At 43.0% G+C, this 15806-nt stretch overlaps 1 protein-coding gene across 4 annotated transcripts in view; it reads right to left on the reverse strand.

The window, feature by feature from the left end:
• The window catches only part of plce1 (phospholipase C, epsilon 1), a 73610-nt gene extending 59087 nt beyond the window's left edge, over nucleotides 1–14523 (reverse strand). For all 4 annotated transcript variants that reach the window (XM_069517482.1, XM_020083381.2, XM_069517481.1 and 1 more), the window contains exons 1-5: nucleotides 14391–14523; nucleotides 5316–5604; nucleotides 3973–4632; nucleotides 2864–3271; nucleotides 2536–2745 (exon numbers count right to left, since the gene is read on the reverse strand). In XM_069517482.1, coding sequence (XP_069373583.1) covers nucleotides 2536–2745; nucleotides 2864–3271; nucleotides 3973–4581 — 1227 coding nt within the window. In that variant the 5' untranslated portion in view covers nucleotides 4582–4632; nucleotides 5316–5604; nucleotides 14391–14523. The remainder of the gene's footprint in view (nucleotides 1–2535; nucleotides 2746–2863; nucleotides 3272–3972; nucleotides 4633–5315; nucleotides 5605–14390) is intronic.
• Nucleotides 14524–15806: the final 1283 nt, after the last annotated feature.

Genomic DNA, 15806 nt, shown 5'->3' on the forward strand with positions numbered 1-15806 from the left:
ATTTCTCTGCCATGGTAGATTTTCCTCTTTTTCCACAGTTAAATTTCATTTCCTCCTTCTTCCTCTACCGGCACGTTACCCCTCCCCTACTCTCTCCCCCTCTCTGCCACTGTTGCCCTGCTCCAGTCCCTCCTTCATACGATCCTGTGTTCTTTGGCTAGCTTCATTAGTTGTAGCAATAAACACACATGGGCCACGGGATACCTCCAGAAAACTCCTCCACGCCATTACTGCAGAGTCAGGTTCACATGCTGCATACAGGAGGCCTCTGTGTCCCATAAAGTATTATTGTGTATGTGTGCATTCCTCCATGTATGCATGTGTGTGTGTGCATATAATTTCAACGCACCCACCCAGGGCATGAAGAAAACAGCCGTCTCACAATATATATAAAAAAAGAACTCTTGTTTGTGCACAACATGCATGTATCACTACAATGACAACCCATGTGTCGGGCTGAAAACAACCTGTACTTCTTTCTGGTTCGACCTTAATGTTGTATAAAATCAGCATTGTTGTGTTGTCTTTATGCTGCTGTTTATAATCTTGTAAAAAATAGAAGGAATCACTATCGATATCCGTCTTCAGATATGAAAATGTGCAGAAAATTGGGTCCAGATATTGTCTGGAGTTTACCTTTGAGATATGAAGAACGCCACAGAGGACAGTCCAGGTCTCTCGTCCACATGTCCCTGCTGTATTCTCACATTTCTACACATTTTCCTCAGGGGGGTGGAAGGAGAAGTCCCAGAAAAATGTCTGACTCTGACATTTGAGTTCTTACAGGCAACCTCTCCAGAACATCTCAGGAAAATGTCTGGACTTTAGTGCATGTCTGAGAGAAGCTAAGGTGACTGCTTGTTTGTGACTGCTCGACTCACAGTTGTTTGTAACCTGACGTGTTCCCTTTTTTCCCCCCATAGTCTTTTCTATGAAGACAATTCGGCTAAAACTCTACGTTTTCACCTGGTGTGTTTTCAGAGTTTCTCTGTTGACCCGTCACAGAAGCAGCTCAGATGGTGTTTTGACAAGTGCTGGCAACTCCCCGGTTTTCAATAGGTTCATTATTAAAGCAGCTCCGCCTGGACTTAACTCGCCCCGTAGTTTCTATAACCACAAAAGACTCATAAAAAGATTTTGGCGAAGTCAGAAACCACACTGCCGCATGCACACGAGTATGTGTGTTTTTATTGTGTGAGAGTACAAGCCCCCCTCTCCTCTACATATATATATATGAGAAACCTTGGACAGTACTTGGCTCTGTCATGGCTGGCAAGAAAAAACAACACAAATACATATCCATGCATATCATGGACACACAACTGTGCACTTGTTGGAAAGCTGTCATAAAATGTAATGTATGAAATAAATGTACCCTTCCTCTTTTAACACTGGTGGGGAACTGACTGGAAATAAAAGTAAAAAAGGACTTCTGAGATGTGATTTTGGTGAAATTACTTCTTTTAAAAAAGCAAATAAACTCTCTCTTTTGCTTGGAAACGGGATAATAACAAAGTAAAGCACTGGATCTCTCTCTCTCTCTCTCTCTCTCTCTCTGTCTCTTTTCATCCATCCTCTGTGTCTCTCTAACTTTCTCACTCCATCTTGCTCGTTTGCTCTCTCTCTCCAATTTCCATGGCTGTAACTTTAATGCAGATGCCAACTCTGCTTAGACCATTTACACACACACACACACACACACACACACACACACACACACACACACACACACACACACACACACACACACACACACACACACACACACACACACACACACACACACACACAGAAGGCTCTGTCATGCAGTCTGTCAGTAATAAGGAGAGCAGAACCAACAGAGAATAAATCATTTTTCCGCAGCAGGAGCCTAACCTGAACAAAAGAGCCTGTGTGTATGCGCTCTGGGACGTGTGTGTGTGTGTGTGTGTGTGTGTGTGTGTGTGTGTGTGTGTTTGTCCTTTGGTCTATCAACATATTCCTTTAGGAATACACAAATTATTCATCTGTCATGCATAACAGGCATAACATTCTAATGTAAAGAGGTGAGCAACATCCAAGAACAATTTTGCTCTGCTGAACCGAGAATCATCCAAGTCATAAAATACCGCTGCTTCCAATAAGTATGACTTTCTGTTGCAGCAGAGGGTTTAAAAAGAAAACCACATGTAAACCCCTCTGCCTTATCATGTGTAAAGATTTCAAAAGCACTTTAATATAGCTGGAGGCAAAATGTAAGTGATGTGAGGCCATGAACACCCAGACTGCAACATATTTCCTAAACTCAACTGTAATATTCCTTGGATGGGATGATAATGTAAAACGTGTTTGATGAATACTTCAGACTCACTTGTAATCTTTTAGAGATGCACTGGTACAGTTCAGCAAGAGTCTACGAACTGTAGCCTGAGTGTGAAAGACAAACCATCCAAGACCTGACGCCTGAGAATGTCACTGCATCTCAGTCCTGATTTTATGTTTTCCACAACTTTCTACGGCACATCTGAGCTCTTTGTCTTGTGTTCCTTCTCTTACCTGCTGTCGTTTGATCCCAACAAAGCGCAGCATCTCCCTGCAGACTCTGGGTTCTTCTCCCATGCCACGCGTTAAGATTGGCCACATCTCCTTCTTGCTGGGCTGCCAAATCCTGTGGTGAACGACCACCTCCCACACCTCCTCTGAGATGCGTCCTGACGGCAGCGTCCGGACAATCGCTCTGGTTCCAGTGCACACTGACTTGGTCACCTTATGGAAAGAAGGGATGCATTTCAGCATGTTTTCAAGCATGAAATATCAAGACAACTAGAATGAAACAGAGTAGAGTCATAACTAAAGATCAAGATCAACTATAAGACCAAATTACCTTCTGGTTATTCTTGAAGAATCGCCTCACCAGGACAGTGGAACGCTCTTTACGGTTCCTCACAAAGTCCGTGTTATCTAAGGAAGCTTCTCCATCCTCCTCCTCCTCGTTGCTGCTGCCCCCGCTGCAGTGCCTGGCCCCTCCTGTGGGCGACCTCTCCACGCGCCCCAACGTGGACGTCATGGTTTCCAGAGATGCCCGTCGCAGGAACAGCTTTTCCAGGGAGGATTTGTCGACCCTGTTGAGCCTCTCCAAACTTGAGTAGCCATCTTTGAGATGGTGCCGGCGGATGTGTCCGTTCTGCCGATGCTGCTGGTTGTGGTGGGAAAGCGGGGAGCTGCAGGGGGATGACGCCAACGAGGCTGGTTCACTGGAGGGGCTGCCCTGTGATGAGAGGCAAGGTGACATCTAGAAGCAGAAAACATGGCAGATTAAAAGAGTCATAGGGATGTTTCTTTACAGTTAAACTGGTTATTACAGAGGCCCTGAGAACCCAAAGCACAGTGACTCAAGAAAATACATGTAAATAGACAAAGGAGAAAACAAACAAAATCCTCCCAATGCAACAGTTGTGTTGGGAGGATTCTGTAGCATTGTGAGTATTTGGTTGTGTTATGTGTACTTGGTTGTTTTGTGAGTATTTGGTTGGTTTTGTTTTGAGTATTTGAAAGCGATATGTGCATTTTGTTGCGTTGTTATTATTTGGTTGTGTTATGTATATTTGGTCGAGTTGTATTTAATTGCTTTGCTTTTGGTTGCGAGTATTTGGTTGTGGAGATTGGTTGTGAGTGATCGGTTGTGTAGTGAATATTTCATGATGTGAGTATTTAGTTGTTTCATGAGTATTTGATTGTGTTGTGAGTATTTGCAGTGTATTTTCTATTTGCTGCTTAAGTGTTGTTAAATTGATGAGGGAGTTTTCTCCATTTGCATGTTTTGCATCTAATTGCACGTTTTTTTTAACTGCAATGAGTTGAGCTCTCAGGGTCACTGTAGGTAGGTAGTAAAATAACAGTTTATAACTCATTTGAAGCTGTAAAACAACCATGGAGAACATTACACAGCCTTGTAGCAGCTAAATGTGCAGTGCAGATAACCAGGTGTATTACCTTGGATAAAGCCAGCATAGACACAGGCAGGCTGCTGCGGCGGACGTGTCTCTGGTTGGGCCTCGAGGGCCTGGAGCTGAGATGAGGACTGTGAGCTGGGCTGGATTTGGGGCTCGGAGTGGATCTGTGGCTGTGGCAACAGGAGGAGTTTGCGCTGGCGTGAAGGTTCGACACAGTACAGGAACAGCGAGTGCTGCCAGTTCTGTTTCCACCTGCATCCACACCTTCTCCGGGGGCGTCCAGCTGACACGGAGACCCCTCCAAACTTTTCCCAGGAATCAGAGTAGCTGTGTTAGTTATTCCTTTAATTCTATTGCCAGCAGTCAGCTCTGGATAAAGTTTGTCTTCGGCCCTCAAGACTTTTGAGTTGTAATCCAAACACGTGCACTCCTCGTCCAAGATCGTCCCTTTCCCACTGTCACATGACAGCTTCCCGTATAAGGGGAGGGTAGGGCTGCTCCTCTGTTTTGACTGCAGCATTTGGTCACAGTAGTGCCATACTTCCTGGCTGTCATTGGAGTGTCTGGCGTCTCTGCTGGTTCTACTCCCAGTGGATGGAGGGGTCAGCACGACAGCTCCCACCTGTGTCGGATTTTCTTCAGTGGCCATCGTGTCTCTGGATTCTCCCTTGTTTTTTTGCGTCCCTTGTTTTTTCTATAGCTTTAAAAATAAGCAACAGGACAGTTAAAGAGGAGAAATCAAACCTAATAGCATTTAGAAAAACTTTACGATCTCACTTTAGTTCCTTTTACTGGAGAGGTGACTTCCTCCATCTCAATTAGCGGCTCCATAGAGCAGAAAAGGGAAATTAAATTTGCAAAGGAAATGAAATCCAACCCTAACCCTGCAGCCTTCAAAGACTATGCATCATGTGAGGTGATAGCAGTGTCGTGTTTACCAACTCAGCTGGACCAGATGAGTCATGTCAGCTAAATATCCTCCTTTCCCTGGATGGAGTATAAAGGAACACATTTCTAAGGACATTTTCCGGAGCTTGCCTTTCACTTGTGAAGAACGCAGCAGGAGATTGTCCGAGTCAGATGCGTTCACAACAACAGGAACATTCAGGCAGAGCGTGTTGTCTGAGGCAGAAGACACGCCTGCATCACCCTTATCGTCAAACACTCTCAGAACACGTTACACATTAACAACAACAGGAAACTGTCCAGAACATGCAGGACGCAGGACACATGTATAAATTCTATGTATATCTTCATCGGCGTCTTCTACATGTATTCTTTTTTTTCTCATGCTTTGTGTCTGTGACGTGTTAGAAGAGGCAGGAAAACGGGCAGGTGCCAGAGTTCATTTTCAGTTTTCAATGTTTCCATCATGTTACTTACTGCGATGGTCAGGTGGATCCACTTTGAGTCATGCTACACAACGGTGACCTCTTGAGTTACTAAGACAACACGTCCATACAGAGTGTGCTTTGTGTGTCCGTGTGGTGGAAACAGAAGCTTGTGCAGCTGGACAAACCGCCAGATAGAAAACCCACGGAGGTGACCCTGGAGGACAGAGGAATTTCCTTGATAGCACGGTCACAGCCACAGCTTACGATGCAGGGCCACATGTGAGCCTGTGTGATCTGTCCTGACATGTATCTGTGACATAGTCATCCACTCACAGGCCCTGGGAGCGACAGAAAGACAGAACAAAAACACATTAGTCATTGTCTGTCCTGGTTTTCATCAGAAATGTCCAACAAGAGTTCATAGCATTAACTTTCTTATCTATAACTATCTCACTAAACCAGACTGCATTGCCTCGGCCATTGTGACCGAAACAACTGAAACAACAAATTCTGTATCTGAGCGGAGAGGGAAGGAACAGCATTCATTTGACAGCATTTAACACCCATCAAAACCACCGACTTCCCAGGGTAATAAGAATAAAGCCATATAAAGTACATTTAGCACCACTTCCTGCGATGATGTGTATGTTGTGATGCATGATACGTGGTGGGTGTGGCTACATAATAAGAGCTTTCATCTCTCGGAGGAACCTTTTTGAAGTCTTGAGTATTACTGTTTACTAGAAATAATATCTTCATGGAAAACCTTTGAGGAAGGAAGGAAATGGTATGAATGAGAACTTTTAAAATACCAACATCAGCCATGTCCAATGAAAAATGAATCATATATGGAGATATCCCACAGTTATTTTCTGGATTATGAAAAACTGGATTGACAGATGAAGCCTAGATTTACGAATTCTTGCCATGTCTCTGTTTTCTATCACTAAAGGCATAAAATGTCCCCAGAATACTTACATGATGAATTCCAGAGGGACTCATTAAAGTGTTATCAGTGGTAAATGTGGCAATATAAGCAAATATATACAAACTTGATAAATACATACACTGACACTTCCTTCCGCCACAAACACTCATTAACGTTATCAAGGAATTCAAGTGCAATGATCACAAACCACTTTATTAATTTTGATAATGTCCAGGACAGAAATCCAAGGCTCTTGCTCTTTAATAAAGCACGTACTGTTTAAAAGAAGCCAGTTATGCAAACTCAGTAAAATGCCAGATGGAAAAGAGCAAGAGTAATGATGCCTATGAAACTGAACAGTCCAGTTTACAGTAACTGGCATCACACACACAGCTCGACAATAAATAGGACATGATGTCTCTTATCCAGAAACAAAACAGAGAGCCCATATCACTGCGACACACTGGTAGGAAAAGACATGAGAGCAGGGCAGAGAGTAAGTTATGCACCCCGCGAGCATGAAAAACATCCGCAACAGACCCACACCCACAACATGCATGAATACTAATGGTGTGTGGTTCTGGTATTCTAATGGTGGCCAGCCATCAGAAAGACGTGTCCAAAACCTTTAAAAATTAAAATGACCACAGACATTAATTCACTGCCAAAATACGTGGGCCTCAGTCTGAGTGTGGGACCAACCCATGGAGGAAGGAATGGCTGTGTGTGTGTGTGTGTGTGTGTGTGTGTGTGTGTGTGTGTGTGTGTGTGTGTGTGTGTGTGTGTGTGTGTGTGTGTGTGTGTGTGTGTGTGAGAGAGAGAGAAAATAGTTGAACCAACTTAAGAAAAGTGCTTTGTATTATAAAAACAAATCAATTAAGTCTGTTCATATTAAAATCAACAAGTTAATACAAGAGATTTCAGGGTATCAATCTACCTTCAGACTGAAACTACAACTGCTGGGTGGAGCTACGCTGCTTTTTAATAGCAAAGTCCTTTAACCTAATGACATACTGAAGACGTTTCTCACAACACTCAAGACAAAATATGTTTATTTTCAGTGTTTGTGGAAAAAAACAGATAAATATATAAATAACTCCACCAGAGCTGAGCTGATCAAAAGCCGAGCCCCATTTTCAGAAGCGTGCGTCGAGTCATCTTTATGTTTTTTAACAAGTCATTCTCCGTTTGGAACCCACACAGATCCACAACAGAAAGAATCTCAGCTGCATGTGTCACAGTCAACTAACAGGTCGAACCACATAAATCAAATGTTGGCAAGGAACGTGAGCAAAACCGTGTCAGTATCTCTCACCAGCGGCTGTGTTACTATCACATAATTATACTGCAACCTTCCTGTGAACCTGTATGTACTCGCTTATAGTCCCAGCTGCTTGATATTAATTTATCAACTTTGACATGTATAATCAGTTCTGGGAATACTGTGTCATTGATCCTGGGTGTAGTTATTATGAAAGTGAGATTATCCATAGCACAGGCAAGTCAAGTCACTTTGGAGCGATGAGAAACAAAGATGCAGTAAAACTAAATGAGCAGCAGACAAGATCTGACTGTAAACATGTAAAACACACGCATCAGACCATCCGTGTGTTTGTGTGTTGCTTCAGTGGCTGGACAGATATAAGCACAGCGGACACAAAGTGAAACAACACGTGTTGGGGCATGAACCTCTCAGGTGATTGATACTGACTGAATATTTAGGTTGCTCGAAGAGACATTGTACACTTCAACTTTAAGTCCCGAAGCCATGTGCTCATGACAGACAGCTGTGTTTGCCATCAAGCTCATTTAAAAACACCGATATTAGTGACAGGAGAGTATTTCCACACTACTTGAGGTAAGATTTGACAGCTGTTAATTTAGTGGTTGTCCTCGTGACTGATTTTAATATTCACAATTTAGAGAAACAGCTCATGAGAGCACCATAAACTAATTCTAAATAAACAACCCAGCACACACACGCTGCACACCGGTCAATGTCGGCTCTTTTTATCAGCTGAACTGTGACCCTGGTCAGGAAAACAAATGGCTCTTCCAAGCTAAATCTCAGCCTGGGGCCAGAAACGCAGACAGACACACACACACCCACACACACAGGAAACCAGGTCACACAGAGAGACAAGTGCGCTGACCAAGAAAACACTCAATCACTTCTGCTTCACTTGTTGTTGTATTATGTGGAATATTGTCCAACATCTTTCTACCGGACGTCCTTTCCGACACAATTTTAGCTCAAATAGAATTTTCTGACAGTACTCACATTCAAGCAAAATCTAATGCTCCAGGTCTTTTCCGAGTGATTCAGGATTCCCGCTCACTGTCTTGTTTTCAACTGAGCGAGAGACGGAGAGTGAAAGACATCCGTCTCTCTCTCTTTCTCTCTCTCTCTCTCTCTCTCTCAGAGGGGAGTGAGAGAATGACATGAGGGATGAGTCAGTGTTAAAGTTCAGCAGCCAATCACAATGTGTTTTTGAAATTTGTACCCACTTTGTGGGCATAAATGTTTCCCCTTGACGTTCAGCACACAGCTAGCCTGTCTCTGTTATGTCCTCTGTTGTATTTTAGACAGCAGAATGCAGGTAAAAAGTAGACGTTTGTAAAAATGTATAAAATCAAATCAGTTTCTACAAAGTTTTTACCATCCTCAGAAGGCAGGAAGAACTCAGCACAGGTAGTTTCCACTTTAGCGGCGCCTGATCCCACATGGGTTTAACCCTAACCCCATGTAGGCAGAACTCAGCATTACACCAGCCCTCTGATTACCTGCACTTTAACCATGTAGCCCCGCACCACCACGGTTTTCTGTGGTCGATCACTACAGTCCTGAAACACAAAAGGAGATTATCTGAGCACTTAGGACACAGCTGAAGAGACTTGCTGAGTGTGCAAGTCCTTCTTCCCTCAGAAGATTACCACTAAACTGCCATATTCTTTAATCGATGCACATAATTTGGAGCTAAACTCTTTTATTAAAACGCATAACATTAATTCTTAAAAGTTTAAATGCAGGGCATGTTTAAATATTTCATTATGGTGCAGTGTGACATTCACACACTGCTGTGTACTGGAGCCAGACTCACATCTCTGAAGTCTCAGGCATCTCACGGCCATGAAGAGAAAATATCACTCGGACTGTCCCAGTATCAAAAAAAATATATAAATATTAAAAAATGTGTCTTATAATTATAGTTCAGTGACAAAAGACCAGTAAACTGAATCAAACAAAGTGGGTTTCAGAGGGGAGATTTTACAAAACTGAACAATTAACTGAAAAGGCTCAAAGTAGTTGTGAGCAACACTTTATTTTAATGAGTCTGGATCTCGGGACTGGAACAATTTTCCCACCCCTGTCATCAATCAGTGTTTATCCAATCAACGGGGCCTTCACGCTCACATAAAAGCCTTTTTCTAATGTTCATTTATGGGGGATTATTTCACAACTCATCCAAACGATGACTCATGGTCTGGTATGTGATTAGGTCCAACATCACATGCAGTGCCCGAAGGTAAAGCTCACCAGTGAGGTGGAAAGCAGCAAAGTGGTAACAGCTACTAACCTGCACACCTCATATACAATTACAGGATTATTTGGAAAGATTACTCTGATGCTGCACAGTCAGTGGACAAATGAAATAAAGCAACAGAATAAATGACACTGTAAATACCTAAATGTAAAATGAGAGCTGAACTCAAACTGAAACACCACTGATCCTCCCAAGCCTCAAAAACACTCCGCTAAATACTTCACACTCAGATTCAGCTCTGGATCTTTGGCATTCCAGCAGCACAATAAGCCGACCAGGGAGGGCAGGAATCCCCCTTTTCTTTTTGTTGTGTGGGGGTCACGGAAATAAAAGGCATGCCGTGTGAGCACAAAGGAGTGATGGTCCAACTGGTGTCACCAAACTGCAAAGAAACAATCACGCAACGAAAAAGCAGATTGCAGGCAGATTGTATTTTAAGTCACGAAAACTTTGATGATGCCAAAAAGGTGAATGTGTTGTAAACAACGTGCCAATGACTTAAGAAACAAAACCAACTGTGTAAAATGAGAAAAAGGAAAGCAGGAGGAAAGAATATCAGAAAACTAGGGATTCAATGATTCACACATACTTGGTATTTTTATAAGCCTGGTCAGAAACCACAGCATGTGCTGGTAGGAAAAAAATACTGACTTTCATATATTAACTACGAACAATATTCCCTGGAGCATCACAAAAATACCATTATAATACAGCTATGGTGAGCTGCCATGAAGAGAAGCAGAAACAAGCCACGTGCAAACAACAGTAAACAATAAATGAGAAGTTCTTTGGCAACTAATACATCATTCTTTAATAAATGTCCAGGCCACAGTGCAAATTAAAGCCTTATTAAGAGCCGTGCACCTACTTAACAGGAATGTGAACCAGATTGCAGAAATGAAGGAACTGCATTGGAAATCAAAAAAGCGGGAGGTCAGAGAAGAAAAGATGCATCATATGACCACAATTAAGTTGCATTCCTTAAACGGGTGGCAGCTGAAGAGACTAAAACATATTAACATGCATCGCGAAGACCTCGACAAGGAGAGAGGTCAGTGCATTTGAAAAAAGGTGCATTAGAAGTGGGAAAGAAAGTCAAATCTTTATCACCCAGTTCAAAGAGTTTAAATGGTAAAGCCCCACCAGCCCCAGAGAATCACAGCTCAAGTGTTATAGATCTGACAGAGAACTGCTTTCCATCTGCTGACCTTTACATTTCAACAAATAAGACTTCACTGAATGGACACTATACTTTATCCATCCAAACACAATGGCACCCTCTTTATTGGGAGAGTTTAAGAGATGCATGACCAATCATTTGAAGGGTGTATTATTACCATCATCATTATTATTATTATTCTGGAATTGACCCAAAATGAGTCACTTGCCAGTTTCTGGTGGGTCCCCACAAAACGAGTGCTTGTTATGTTTCTATTAGTCATGGTTGCATAATGGGGCCAAACTGGCAACGTTTCTCAGATTAAAACGTAAGAGCGGCCTCATTTTGTCCTCCTGGGCCACAATCTTTCCTAGACAGTTGTATCTGATTCATGTGAGGAGCCATGATGTGAGCTTAGATAGCATGGAAATCTTTAACACTTTAATGTGTCAGGACTGATCAAGGCTGAGGACTGAAACGCCTTTGATTCATGAAGATTTAAGTAGGGAGAAAACTATCTACCTTTCCATAATCCACTTTTATCACCACGTAGATGATGCTGGCAGCACCAGCATCATCAGGACGCTTGTAGAAGCAGAATGAAAAAGATAAAAAAGTTAAAAAGGAGGAAACATCAACGTGGAGTCGTCTGCAGGTTACGTTTCATTCCAAACACTGAGTCGGTCTGTCAGCTCACACTGGGAGCTGTTCTGCAAACACAACAGAGCTTTCATGCAAGGGACCTGGAGAACATATGGCTTTGATTAGAGGGCAAGACAGAGCGAGAGAGCCCAGTGGAAACTGTACAGAGTGAGAAAGAGAGAGAGAGAGAGAGGCTCCGTGTGTGTGGGTGTGTGTGCATCAGTGTAACAACAAGGGGATAGGGCTGACTCAAGAAGGGGTGACTGTATTCTCACAGAGGAGAGTGTGCTTGTGTGCTTGTGTGTGTGTCTGTTTGTGTGTGTGTGTGCGTTTGTGTGTGTGTGTGTGCGCGCACTTGCATGCAGATGCACGTGCATGCAGTAGGTTTAACAAGAGCTGCCCACGCCTCGTCCATATCAAACTTTTCACGTTTGTCCAAAACCTTTCCTGTGACCCTGCAGCCATCAGTAACAGGTTTTTCATATAACAGAACTTCACTGCTGTTAATAAACGTACTTATATAAGAGGTCTGTGTAGTCTGGGCTGTTTAATCACCCACTTTTTTCTTCTTCCCAGATCTGATCAAACTGTTGGAGAAAGACTAAACATGATGTAAGACTATGACAATCACACAACATGTGCGTACGCCCTGATCAAGTTTCCAATAAACTATTCACTCTGTTCAGACAGTTAATCAATCAATTACCAGATGTTGCTCAGTCGTCACTGAGTCTAAATAAATTCATAACAGAGACCGGTCCGCCCTGAGAATCCCTGTTGAGTGAATAATACATGGATGTACACAATGCAGGATTTCAATTATCCAGCAAATCAGCTTTGCAAAGGTTTTATTGAGAAACTCTTAAAGGTGCAGTAACACACCCTGTTCAAACGCTTCGGTCAGGTTCAGTGAATTTCTCCTACTGTCCAATAGTTGCTCTGGAAATTGAAAATAGACAAAGTGGCTTTGATCGAGACACAGGCAACGTCGTTCCAGCCAATCAGCAACGAGGGGGGGCGTTCGTGGACAGGGGGCAGTGGACGGGAGATTTTTTACAGTAGATCTGGCACAGTGCTAATTTAAGGATTACAAGGGGAATGAGAAGCAGGAGATGAGCAAGCAGGTACCGGTGTCACATTTGTTTGCCTGATAGCGTTACATTACTTGCCCACAGACATTCAGCTCATATTCACCAAGATAAGCCGCTGTCATTGTGTCGTTAATTCAAAACACTATGTACGGTAGAACTACCTTCCTTGTCGTCTTAGCTACAGGTGTATTTGTCGAGTTTCTCAAGCAGAAATATCAACAATGTTATTTAACCGAATTTCGTGACTCCACCTTCAACGTAAACACAACTTTTGTTTGTGTAAAGGAAAACTCCAGGAGGCACCTTTAGTTCCCAAGCACAGGTAATCAGCGAATACAGCGGTGGCTTGATAAGCACGTGACAAAAAATGTATTGTGATAGGGTCCATGGTCAATTATGGCAGCAATGTAAACTCGTCCAAAGTCAGACAGCAGATAAAACTGTGACATCACTGATGCAAAACCCGGAGCTTTGACACATGGGAAGCACCTGATGGGGTTACAGGATAAGAGGATGCAAAGAGGATCCAATATTCTATCTCAAGACATCGCCGCACCTTCGCTACAACTTCTCTCTCGATGTTGTAGCACACATGACTGGAAGCTGAAGTAGCCTCCACAAAATCTAGACGTTGGCGACAGTGATCCAGTCTGTAAATCTACAGCAAACCTGAGACTGAGGACAATATTTTCTCCTTGTGGTCTTTCCCTTTCCTCAATCTGGACGAACTGTCAAAATGGACAATTTCTCCATAGGTCCCCAATGTGCCTCTGCACCACAGACATCAGGCATAAAATTCCTAACCCTCTGTTAGACCGGTCCTGATCTGGTTATGATTAATCTTCATTCCCATTTGCAACTGATTACTTGGAAGCAACGTCACACAGAAGAAAAGAAATAGTTACGGGTCAGTATCCCCCTGAGGATGTCTTCCAGGGTACCGTGTAAAAGACCTGTCAAAGTAAAAGACCTTTAGAGCTAATGACAGGGCTCAGCTTTAAAGAAATTCCATTGAACTTAGTTTTAACTAAATAAACACAAACAACTTCGACAATGAGACATTCAGCTATGCACCCCTGAGCAAGTAGGTCACTAAACATGTCAAGATAAGAAAACCAAAAAACTTGAAAACGGTTAAAAAAGAGATCCCAGATAAAGTGGATAATCAAATCAACGAACTTAACTTTGACAACAACACACTTCATACTCACAAACAGACACACAATGGCAGGTATATAGGTAAGCTTTTCACAATAAGAGCGCCAAAAAACACAGTTGAAAAGAGAAAGAAAAGTTACAAGATAAATTATTTGAATTTAGTGTCTCAGGTAAAGTTAAAGATCACATTACTGAACTTAATTAGAGCTGAATTTACACAACCAATGACAATAACACACAGACGTGAACCTCAAAGCAAACAGACACACAATGGCAGGTATAGGTAAGCTTTCCACAATAAGAGCGCCAAAAGGTTAAAGTTTGCTAAAAGTTACAAATTAAATGATTTGAATTTAATATCGCGGGTAAAGTTAACACCCACATTCCATCTACACTCCATTCTACTCGCAGACAAACTTTAATTACCGCTGTTATACCGATTTTTCTCGGATTCTTGGATTTGGGGGTTCCACACTGAGAACCACTGTCACTCAGCGGCTCCACAAACAAACTCAGCCGGGACTCGTGCAGCGTCCCCCGGGTAGGAGAGGTGAGTGAGGCGGCAGTTTGGAGGAAGTGTGTCGGCACAAAACTTACTCACCGAAGTTGTCAAGTCCAGAGAGCATCCAGCAAAACTCCGCTCAGTGTCGAGTTCACTTCATATTCCTGCAGCGACTGTGCACGGTGCTCCCCCCCTCTCTCTCTCTCTCTCTTTCACTCACACACACACGCACGCACGCACGCAAACACACACACACACACTTTCTCGTGTTGTGGTGGGAAACCTCTTTCTCTTCCCTGATGCCTTCACGTGCTCCTCGGAAAACTGAGCTCCCACAGTTTGGACACTTAGGTTCCTTAGATTTTTATTGGGCCTCCATGTTTCTTTCTTGATTATTTATCGCATTAGTTTGTGTGTTAGTCAGCAGCATTGTGGGAAAACCACTGCAAGGATGACAGCAAAACGTTTAGGGAAGATGCGCTGCAGGTCGGGACAGAACCCATTCGATTTCAGCACGGGTTGGTTTCTCAGAGAATAATTTATGAAACAAGCCGGGCGTGTTTAGAGGTAAAATGTTTATGAGTGTGTGCAATTTAGTGCGAATCCAAATACAAATCTGGATCTGCTGAACGTAAATGTGGTTTAATGAAGGGATTGTTGGGCCTGGTTCGTTTGTTGGTGACCAGGATTCCGCAGAAACTGTTGAACCGATGTCCATGAAACTTTGTGGAAAGGTGGGACATGACCATAGACTGTATATAAGGGACACGACTCGAGGTGGAAGGCATTGAATTTTGGACTGAATCAGGATAAATGGTAGACATGCACTTTACATGATGGTTGGCTATACAACGCCACTGGTCAGCATGATATTGTTTTAGATATCTGTGCCCTTCTTTTGTGATGGCAATTTATCCAACAGCACACAAAGGCTGCATCTGTTTCTCTCAGTAGCCAACAGAGCTGTGGACAGGAGGACAATAACTGCAGACCAGTGTGTGTGTGTGTGTGTGTGTGTGTGTGTGTGTGTGTGTGTGCGTGTGTGTCACTACATTGGAATGTCTGGCAACTATTTCACACCGTAGTCAGTCGTTAACTTTACGCAGTCTGCCCTATACAATATTTACTCTAGTCCAAAGTGATTTATTCTTTATAGCAATGCAGCAGACTAATGAGTCAATATGCACCCTCATCCAAAGCCTTTGGTTTAACTGAGGGGCCCAATTATTTTGACCAATGGTTGCAGGCCATGGACCAACCTTAATCCAGATGTGTCTCACCTCAATCCAATCAGCCACGATTTCTCTTTGGGACCCGGTTCAGTCCCACACAGTGAAACTATTATTCACTTGTTTATGTGCACCCAATGTGCAGCAGATACGCAGCATATGAAGTAGAATAAAAAAAGTAGGTTAGATTGTGCAGTTGTTGGGCCTCTGAATGCACCAGAAACCCCCAAAGCACATGCTGCAGAGAGAGAGATGCCCTTTTCCACTCCACAGCTTCTGACAGTAT

This window comes from Paralichthys olivaceus, chromosome 21, assembly GCF_024713975.1.
Source record: "Paralichthys olivaceus isolate ysfri-2021 chromosome 21, ASM2471397v2, whole genome shotgun sequence".
Classification (NCBI taxonomy): domain Eukaryota; kingdom Metazoa; phylum Chordata; class Actinopteri; order Pleuronectiformes; family Paralichthyidae; genus Paralichthys; species Paralichthys olivaceus.